A 9,821-nucleotide genomic window follows, 5' to 3' on the forward strand; every position below is an offset into this window, starting at 1 on the left:
GGGTGGCACTGCCCACAGTGTGCTGGGTCCTACAGCAATCATCAACCGAGAAAATGCCATACAGACATGCCCACAGGGCAGATTACTATTCCTCATCAGCAGACACCTCTTCCCAGATGACTTTAGCTTGTATCGAGTTGACATAAAACAGCAACAATACACACAAACCTCAGATGAATAACAGTCATTATACAAAATAATAGGTTTCATTATAATTATCTATATCATTGTTCTCTTTATTTTTCTAGCAACATATGAAAGTAAAGAGCCTGGAAGATGCAGAAAAAAATCCCAAAGCCATCGACACCTGGATTGAAAGCATCTCTGAGTTACACCGCTCTAAGCCCCCTGCGACTGTGCACTACACCAGGTGGTTATAACTGCAGGTCACTGTGTAGTCTGGCTGGCCTTCGGCTCATAGTCTTCCTGCCTCTCTGCCTCCTGCATGACGATACCTGGCAGACATACGACTTCACTGCTGCAGTTTATAGAAATTGTCACCATTGGTGACCCCTTGCTCCTGAGGAAAGGCCAAAACCTGGGGGGGGTGTTAAATTGGATCAGCCTGAGGTCCTTAAAAAAATAGACATTTACACTGTACTTCATTTAAAATAGGGAAGTGGCAGCTGCTGGCACAGACTGCAGGTGCAAAGATGTGAGTTCTCTGTTATGGTTACTTAGCTGGCTGCTTCAAACCATGCCCTGGTAAATTTGATTTTCCATTCTAGGTTCTCCTGAAACCCTGTGTGCCCAGTTGAGGACCTGGTTTAGAAGTGGCTGAGGTCACTGGCCAATGATTCCTCTTCATATTTACTTCTCTACTTTTAGGCCTATGCCTGACATTGACACGCTGATGCAGGAGTGGTCCCCAGAGTTTGAAGAACTGTTGGGAAAGGTGAGTGGGAAGGAGCAGGAGTAAGTGTGGCATCCATCCAGTGTTTCTCTCTTCCTGTGTTATCACTCGAACACTATTTATTTGTCTTGTTTTTATGTACATTTGATATTTGGCCTACATGTATGTCTGTGTGAGGGGAGTCGGATCCACTGGAGCTTGGGTTAGACAGCTGTGAGCTGCCATGTGGGTTCTGGGACTTGAACCCAGGTCCTCTGGAAAAGCAGCCAGTGCTCTTAACTTCTGAGCCATCTCTCCAGCCCCTGAACTAGAACCCATGATAGAAATGTATGCCTATCGTAAAACTTGATCATTTTGCCAACGTAACATACGTATGTAACCAACATGTTAGATCAGTGAACAGTACACCGCCAGCCTTCCAGACACCCCTTCCCTCCCCTTCCAAAGTGACCACTATCCTGTTTTTGTATTTTCTTTAAATCTAAATAAGCTTTCTTCTCTGTCCATTCCCAGTCCTGGAGTTTGAACCTAGGCCCTCATGAATGGCAGACAAGTGCTTTACCACTGAGCTAGTCATATTATAAGCTCTCTAAGCATACTTTTTTTTGTTTGTTTTTTTGAGACAGGATTTCTCTGTGTAGCCTTGGCTGTCCTGGACTCACTCTGTAGACCAGGCAGGCTGGCCTCGAATTGACAGAGATCCTTCTGCCTCTGCCTCCCAAAGTGCTGGGATTTTAGGCATGCACCGCCTTGCTCAACCCTATTGAGCCTTTTGACTGTGGTCTACCCTCTGTTTCTTGTAGGTGAGTCTGCCCACGGTCGAGATTGATTGCAGCCTGACCGAGTACATTGACATGATCTGTGGTAAGCTCCTCCCCGCTCCCCAGCCCCATCTTTGTCAGCTGTGTTCTAGGCCGTTGGAAGGGCTTGCTGAGCCCTGCACAGTAGTGTCTTAGTTTGCAGTTCTCACTGGAAGCCAGCTGTGCTGTTGACAGCCCTCCCGGGGGAGGGGGGTTGTTGGGGTTGGAGGTTGTTGGGGTTGGAGCATCGGACCCTAAGATAACGTGTCCTTTCTGGGAGGGGACTGGCATCCTAAACAAAAGTGCCCCCAGTTCTGGAGCGTGCTTGTCTCTCTCCCTGTGAGCTCTTCTCTGTTGCAGCTATCCTGGACATTCCTTTCTACAAGAGCCGGATTCAGTCCCTCCACCTGCTCTTTTCCCTCTACTCAGAATTCAAGAACTCTCAGGTGAGACAAGCAGTGGGGTACACTGAAGCTGTGCAGGGCCCTTCTGTGACTGTGTTCTCATCTGGGGTCACCATTAACCTTCCCATGATTGAGTGAGCAGCAGAGGTGGCTGGGGTGGGCTTTAGATGGAGCTCAGTGAGGATCTACATACAGAAGCAAAGAGCCTCATAGATGCAAGTGGCAAGGTTGAGCTCGCTCATGTAGTCTAGGCTAGTTGTAGAATCACAGTGATCCTCCTGCCTTGGCCTCCCAACTGCTGGGATTACAAGCCTGTGCCACCATGCTTAGTTTATCTTAAAGGGGTTTTAAAGTGGTCATCCTTGCTAAAATGTAGTCACCAGCATATTCCAAATGGTGTCTCCCTTCTTGCAGCATTTTAAAGCTCTCGCTGAAGGCAAGAAAGCATTTACCCCTCCATCCAACACTGCCTCGCAGGCTGGGGATGCAGAGACACTGACCTTTATCTGAGCCACCTCCTGGGGCTGTGCTGCCAAGTCAGATGAAGACATTGTCTCTGTGGGCAGCCTAACATCTGCCTGCTCCACAACTGGACTTGGGCCACACGAGGCCTGCTGCCTTGTCTGCAAGAGCAAGGCACACATTTGCCCCTGGGTTCCACCTGCCTCCAGTTGCCTTCCCCGAGGAAGGAAGGATCCACACTGCTGTGGGCATTTGAGTTGGAAGAACTGGATTTCCGGGAGCCACAGGACACAGGTTGGGGGAGGAGCTCCCGAAGACACTTTGAGTTAACTGGAAGTGATTTTATACACAGAATGTTCTGTCAGGTTGTGACAGAATACATACTGATTTTCACCCACGGCTCCTGGCTCATTACTTCCCCATTGCCCTGATGATTTCCAGAGTGACTAGGATAAGGCTGGGGCCTCTGATCAGGCCTGCCTCTGCCTCTTAGACGCATGTTCTTTCTGTCTCTGACTTCCTGTCCTCCTTCACCTGCTCTTTTCTCCCCAACCAGGCCACAAAAGCTGCATCTCTTCCTCAAGGCAATCAGACATTTGCTCTTACCCTCTCAGGCTCTTTTATTTTACTTTTGTTGGGGGTTGTGAGACAGGGTCCCATGTATCCCAGCCTGGCTTTGAACTATCTATACAGGCTGGTCTTGAAGAACTGCCTCCATTTCTACCTCCCATGCCCTAGGCGTACAGGTATATTGAGCCAAACCCAGCTTATTCTTAAATCCTTTGACCTACTTGGCTGATAATAGACCAAGACCCTCATTTAAATGGGGTTTTGCCCTTTATTAGCAAGGAAGAAATTCTGAGGAATTTCTAGATCCTACTGGGTACCCCACCATATCCACAGCATTAGGTCAGACAGTTTTTGCCCAGTCACATGTTTTCAGCTATGCCTTTGTGTGAAGTCTCCCTGGAAACCTCAAAGGTCAGGGCGTGGAGAGTTTTCACGTAGTCAGATGCAGGGAGGCGCCTGAAGGTAACATGCATCTGACTTGTCTTTTTGAATTTTAAAGCAATCGCGTTAATTTTAGACTGGCTGTCTTTACAGCCCAGAATGGCCAGTTCACTCTGTAGCTCAGGCTAGCATGAATTCATTATCCTCTTCCCTTTGCCTCCTTTGTCTGTTTGGAAGCTCTGAGCCCTGGCCTCTGGAATTTTTATGGGGACCTCATTGCACAGGCTTGATTGATTCCAGGACAAATATGTAGCAATACCACTGGACCCAAAGAATGTGATCTTTTGCTAGGATGCTGGGGAGGGAGATCCAAGCAAGGCCCCTCTGTTCGAGGCTTCAGTGGTCCTTGTCCCTGAGAGATGTGCCAGTAGAGGGAGAACCAACAACCTGGTGGTAGACTAGACGGGCTGGAGAGAAAGGCAGCAAGGATGACTCCAAGGTATTTTGGGCTTAAGCAACTGAATAAGTAATGGAGCCAAGTACTGATGGGAAGAAAGTGGGGCCACAGTGGAGTGGAGGAAAGGCTCCACTGTCAGCCTGATAGACCAACACACAGACTGTTAACTGTCTTACAAACTCAAAGCAGCTGTGATCATGTGAGGCTTGAGGCTATGTTGCTGCCTCACTCTGACCCCAAGTCAGGCGCTCTGCTCTCTTACATTAGCATTAGTATTTACCTCATGAGGAGGGGCAGTGTGCTGTGATAGGAGCTCAGATGTTCCATTAGGTTATCACGGAACAGACTGTCTTGGCTACAGCTCTTACAGTAGTTGATGCTCCACAATAACTAACACACTGAACTGCTGCTCTTGGTGGGCACCCAGGTGCTTGCTGCATGATGGAAAACTCATGTAATACAGAGAAGATTGGGACAGCCCCTTCACAAGGATGGCATGGAAATTCGTGAAGTGCTCTGTGTTTTTTCTGTTTAAATCTGCTGTGTTTTGTGCAGGACATGATCCTCTGTGCTACTCCGTGGTTATGAAACTGTTGAAAATGTAAAAGGAGGAGGAGGTGGGGGACAGGGAGGAGAAAATCTACCATTTATGCCCTGTCAGAGCATTTGTGGGGAACACCAGGCCCCAGGTTCCACCACCAGCACAGCAAAAAGAAAGAGAGGGAGTGTGGTTCATTTTAACACGTACTTGGAAAATGAGGGTTGTGATACATGGCTGTAATTCCACCACTTGAGAAGTAAAGGCAGGAGGATCTGAAGTTCACATTGTCTCTGTCCAATACTGAATTCAGGGCTAGCTTAGACTACATGAGTCCCGGTTTCAAAAAAGAAACACAAAAAAATATTTTTGAAGAAATGAACAAACGTATTTATCCGATCAAAGTAGTTTACTGTGTGTGCAGCACGGCTCTAACCAGTAACGTGAGGAAAATTATAAAACAAGATACTAAGAAGGGAAAATATACTCTGTTGTTCCGTAATCATTTTCATGATGCGTTTTAAAAAATATTCTTAGTTCTTTGGAGCTCTGTGGGCTTCCGCTTTCTGTCTCCCCTAAAACTTCTGACATTGTTGAATTACGTGCCTACTGTGGCCATCCCCTAGAGAACAGGATGGGGCAGCCAGGGACTGGTCAGGGATGCGGCTGCATGGTGGGAGAGACATGCAGAGAGGGAAACCATCAATCCTGAGTGCTCAGAACACTCACAGTGAATCGCTGAAGGCCAAACATGGGGATCCCAAGAAGGCCCTGGGCCCTCCTCTTTCCCGGGGAATGTGCTTAAAGTGCAAACACTTGTACAAAACACTAGCTACAAGCCGTCCTGGGAACCAGCAGGCTTGTCACCTCTTCCTGCTCTTCTTGTGCTAATACCAAAGGCTGGCATCTGGGCCCCTCGGCCAGTGGAGGCCTAATGCCCAGTGAAGAAGGTCAAATGTATGACCTGTGATGCCCAAGAGGAGGTGGGGACAAAAGGTCAGAAAGACATGCAGCCAAAGAGACTAGTTTGTGCTTGGCCAGGTCCCCGGGCAGGGGCTGGTTCCTGAGCAAAGGACAGTTTGGCTCTATGCGGAGAGCAGGGGCTATGTTTTCCCTGAGGGAAGAAAGCTGCATAGCATAGGAAGGACATCTGAGCTGTGCAGGGACCCGCCTGTCCCCCACATAGGCACCCCTCTGTCTTCTGGGTGAGGTGCAGAGGATACTAATGTGGGACATACAGTAGCCCATCTCTTAGCTGTTGGGTGACACCTGAACACACCTGGCTAGAGTTCCATCAGCTGGGCCAGGTTACCACATGCAGGGCCCCAAACTGAGTGAGCGCAAGGGCCTTAGTTCTGACCAGTGGGCTTACCGAGGGTACCCCTGCCCTGCAGGTTAGGGTGCAAGAAATACACATGCATGACCCAGAGGGCACCCCTCCTAGCAGGGCCAGGTGGCAGTGGCATGGCTTCTTCATGGTCATAACGTGGCCAGGCAGAGGAGAGCCTGAAGGAGGCATTGGGGTGGGTACTCCGGGAAGCCCACAGGCCACCTGGGCCTCATGCCTCACCCTCAGGCTCAGAGCCAGATCTCATCACTGCTTACGCTGGACACTCGGTAGATGTAGCCCAACATGGGGAGACGGATGAAGCCTGTGGGTCAGAGATTCGAGGGGCTTTGTAACCCTGGTTCTCTGGAGCTTGGGGGAGCCCTCTCTGCTCCCAGCATTCAGAGGCATTGTGTATAAGCACAGGTATGGGAAGAGGAGGTAGAGGAGAACAGTCTCTGTTTCATACCTCGGCTGGTGAGGAGGCCACCAGGCTCGGCTTCTAGAAGCTCTGGACGGCTGCTATGCTGAGCCACTGGCCGCTCTGTTGCTTTCCCTGTGGGTGGCAAAGGAGGTTGTGCCCAGGACACGTCTCCTCCTGAGAACCAGGAGGCGTTGTCAGAACTTTCTTAGAAGTTCTGAACATTAAGCGCAGGGAGAGATGCTGCGGTCTCGGACATACCTCTGAGGTCTGGAGTGAGGTCGTTGAGCTGGAGGTTGGATGGGAGGGACATGTTCTCCCGTGGCAGCCGCACATTATTCAGCTTCAGGTTATTGGAGTCACTACAGGATAGACAAAGGCTAAGACGCCAGCAGGTATGCAGTCCGCTTTGAGGCTCGGTCCACACCTCCCACAAGCCTCAGGTCACCACATGTCCTTTCATTTCAAAATCTAATTCCTTGCATTTTAGTTCAGCCCATCTGCCCAGCCCAAGGAAGCATTACCTAGATATCAGAGAAGGACGCCGGGAGGGGCCTGAGGACAAAGAAGCCATGTCACAGAGTCAGTGTGGCCTCCCATGCTGGGCTCTGACCACCTGCCTTTTCAGACTCAAGACCTTTGAGCCAAGAGTCTCTCAAATGCCCAGTCCCGGCCCTGGGACCAGAGACAGCTTTCCTGTACCTGTTCCTGCTGCCTGTAGCCTCACCCACAGCCACGCCCTGCAAGTGCTCGGCCAAATGTCAGAGATGGCCCGCTCCACCCACCTCCACCTGCCACCTCTGCTGCTCACCCCCAACTTCACTCTTACTCTTCCACCCCCCTCGGCCTCCATCGCCTCTGGCCCTACCTTTAGTTTTCTTCTCTTTCCTGCAGACCAGGCAGGCCACCAAGGTACTGAACCCCACTAGAGTGCCCAAGGCAAGCCCTGCAGCCACAACGATGCCCAGCACTGGCACTTCTACTCGGGTGGCCAGGAGCCCTGCAGATTGTCCACCGGTTAGTTTCCATGTGGGCAGTGCCCGCAACCCTGACATGCCATGCGTCCAGCTGCTCTGCCCTTGCCCGGGGTGGTTGGGGACAACGCATCCACAAGGTCCACCCTCAGAGCAACAAGTCCTCCCTTTCCATCCAGGACCCCTGCACCCACCTGAGGGTTTGCCAGGCCAGTCACCCACCTGCAGCTGGAAGTGAGGCACTGGTAACGCCCACGTCGTTGGTGGCCACCACTGAGAGGTTGTGCGCCAAGCTGCGGAGCTGCAGCTGCACAGTGTGGTTGGTGAGCCAGGGATAGTTCTGAGCATCCAGCACCAGGAAGTCAGAGGCATTGACAGTCACTGGCCCATCCTGGTCAATCCAGGTGACATTGGCAGGGGGGTTGGCCCGCACCAGAGCAAACAGGACAACCAGAAGGCCTGGGCCCTGAGCTTCCTGGTACTTGGCTCCGACCTGGGCAATCTCTGGTTTAACTAGAGCAGAGCAGAGAATAATGTTTTCATCACAGCCCTTCACCCTTGCCCTTTCTTCCCAAATGTGGATAGGAGCAAGGGCCTGGGCTTCTCCTCAGAACAGGAAGAAACAGGCAGCTGGGCCTGCTGGTACAGCTTCAGTTTATAGTAATTAGGAGTAGAAAGCCAGGGCTTGGGTATGTGGCTCAGCCAGTAAGGTGCTTGCCTAGCATGTATAACACTCTGGTTTAATGCCTAGCAAAGCACAAAACCAGGTGTGGTGATACATGCCTATAATCTCAGCACTCTGGAATCTGAGCCAGGGGGATTTCCAGTTTGGGGCCACTCTTGGAGATGTAGCAGAGATGGTAGAATATTTGCCTACCATGTGCAAAGTCCTAGGTTCAGTCCTCATAGCACATGAAACAGGCATGGTGGCACAGGATTAGGATTAGGGAGTTAGAAACAAGAAGATCAGAAGTTCAAAGTCAACCTTGGCTATGTACTAAATGCGAAAAAATTCTCAAAGTATAGAAATAAAAAGGGGAAGCCAGGCATGGTGGCATACGCCTTTAATCCTAGTACTTGAGGCAGAGGCCACTGGATCTCTGTGAGTTTGAGGCCAGCCTGGTCTACAAAGAGTTCCAGGATAGCCAAGGCTACAGAGAGAAACCCTGTCTCAGAAATAAAATAAAATAACATAAAATAAAAATAAAAAGGATTAGAGCCAGATGTGGTGGTTCGTGCCTTTAATCCCAGTACTTGAGAGGCAGAGCAAGACAGGCAGAACTCTATGAGTTCGAGGCCAGCCTGAGCTACCGATTGAGTTCCAGGACAGCCAGAGCTACACAGAGAAAAAAAAAAAAAAAAGTAGAAAGCCAGACAAAGGATCTAGATTTGAATCCTGGCCCTACTTCTTAATTGTGTCTGATACTGGGCAGACTGCTCAACCTGTTTGTGCCTCACTTTCTCATTTGTAAAATAGGAATAAAATAAAAATTCCCTCTTAAGATCAATGAGGAGAAAGTAAGATAAGTGCTTAATGTTTGTGAATGTCCTGTTAAAGTTAAATGTGTTATGCATGCCAGGAATCTCATTGCTTGGGAGGCTGAGGCAGGAGATTTGCAAGTCTGAGGCCAACCTAGTACGACTGTCTCAAAACAAAACACACAAAACTCAAAAAATGTTCTGCTGGGGGTCCAGGAATGTCTCTTCCTGCACACCTTAGGGATGCTCACATTGCACGTTGAGGACGACAGAGGCGTTGGCTGACCGGCCACTCCCTGGGTCCTGCAAGGAGCAATTCAGCTCATGCTGGGCTCGCTGGGCAGTGACAGTGAAAGTGCTGGTGCCTCCAGAGAAGGCCTCCCCGCCCACACTCAGCAGTCTCGAGGTGGTGGCCTCCTGTAGCCGTCCATCCAGGTACCAGGCTAACCGGGGAGTGGCAGAACCTCCTGCCACTCGACAGGTGAAGGCATGGCGTTCATTCTCCCGAAGTGCTTTCTCAGCCCAGGTCTGACCATCAATTTGTGGTGCCAGCTCTCCTTGACCTGGAACACAGAAGGCAGCCTCTGAGGGGCTTGGAGAGACCAGGGTGAGGTCCAGTTACAGACAGGCAGCAGGCTAAGAGACAGGGCAGCTGGCTTCTCTCACCAGGGCCTGGATGGACCCAGGGTAGGGAAGTGAGGATAGGGGAATCCAGCTATGAAGCCTGGAGTGAGTACCTTGAGAGGAGATGCAAGCAAGGAGGGCCAAGAGGGGCCTCTGGCTCCTTAAATGGTTAGCTAAAAGATGAACAGTGGTGTACCTGAACTTAAGAGGGCTGGCAGGAGCAGCAGTGTGTGCCGGAGGGTAGCTTGGCTTAGAAGCAATTCCATGGTGATCAGGGACTGGCCTCCAGGCTGCTGAGAGAAGAGCACCAGCCAGGTAGGCCTAGCAATTCCCGCAAGAATTTACCGTGCACTGATGTAGACTGGCCCACAGTGGCCAAGACACAGGCACGAATAGGAACAATCAGTGACACCCAAAGGAAGAGACCTCTGGGCACACTCTGCAGACACAGAAGCCAGCACTGACAGTAGACGACCACGGACAGACCACACCACACCACACCACACCACACCACACCACACCACACCACAC

The 9,821-nt window shown here is 50.6% G+C and overlaps 2 protein-coding genes and 1 non-coding gene across 6 annotated transcripts in view; 2 read left to right on the plus strand and 1 right to left on the minus strand.

Annotated features, from left to right (window-relative positions):
• Ift46 (intraflagellar transport 46) overlaps positions 1-2,912 on the plus strand; it is a 3,814-nt gene extending 902 nt beyond the window's left edge. The window contains exons 2-6 of the mRNA XM_055622036.1: positions 249-370; positions 829-895; positions 1,657-1,717; positions 2,014-2,099; positions 2,472-2,912. Of these exons, the coding sequence (XP_055478011.1) occupies positions 249-370; positions 829-895; positions 1,657-1,717; positions 2,014-2,099; positions 2,472-2,567 (432 nt within the window). The 3' untranslated portion in view covers positions 2,568-2,912. The remainder of the gene's footprint in view (positions 1-248; positions 371-828; positions 896-1,656; positions 1,718-2,013; positions 2,100-2,471) is intronic.
• A 1,434-nt stretch (positions 2,913-4,346) lies between these two features.
• On the plus strand, positions 4,347-4,453 carry LOC129687850 (U6 spliceosomal RNA). Its single transcript, XR_008721820.1, has one exon. It is a non-coding gene; the product is annotated as a U6 spliceosomal RNA (small nuclear RNA).
• A 175-nt stretch (positions 4,454-4,628) lies between these two features.
• Positions 4,629-9,821, minus strand: part of Tmem25 (transmembrane protein 25) — a 5,626-nt gene continuing 433 nt past the window's right edge. Inside the window, exons 2-9 of one of the 4 annotated variants that reach the window (XM_055621903.1) lie at positions 9,487-9,583; positions 8,918-9,229; positions 7,410-7,700; positions 7,082-7,213; positions 6,738-6,768; positions 6,475-6,575; positions 6,262-6,390; positions 4,629-6,117 (exon numbers count right to left, since the gene is read on the minus strand). In XM_055621903.1, coding sequence (XP_055477878.1) covers positions 6,044-6,117; positions 6,262-6,390; positions 6,475-6,575; positions 6,738-6,768; positions 7,082-7,213; positions 7,410-7,700; positions 8,918-9,229; positions 9,487-9,556 — 1,140 coding nt within the window. In that variant the 5' untranslated portion in view covers positions 9,557-9,583 and the 3' untranslated portion in view covers positions 4,629-6,043. Of the gene's footprint in view, positions 6,118-6,261; positions 6,391-6,474; positions 6,576-6,737; positions 6,769-7,081; positions 7,214-7,409; positions 7,701-8,917; positions 9,230-9,486; positions 9,801-9,821 lie in introns of those variants that run through there. The other 3 variants (XM_055621901.1, XM_055621904.1, XM_055621902.1) reach the window with 3 other exon arrangements.

Source organism: Psammomys obesus, unplaced genomic scaffold, assembly GCF_907164565.1.
Source record: "Psammomys obesus unplaced genomic scaffold, mPsaObe1.curated_primary_1811, whole genome shotgun sequence".
Lineage (NCBI taxonomy): Eukaryota > Metazoa > Chordata > Mammalia > Rodentia > Muridae > Psammomys > Psammomys obesus.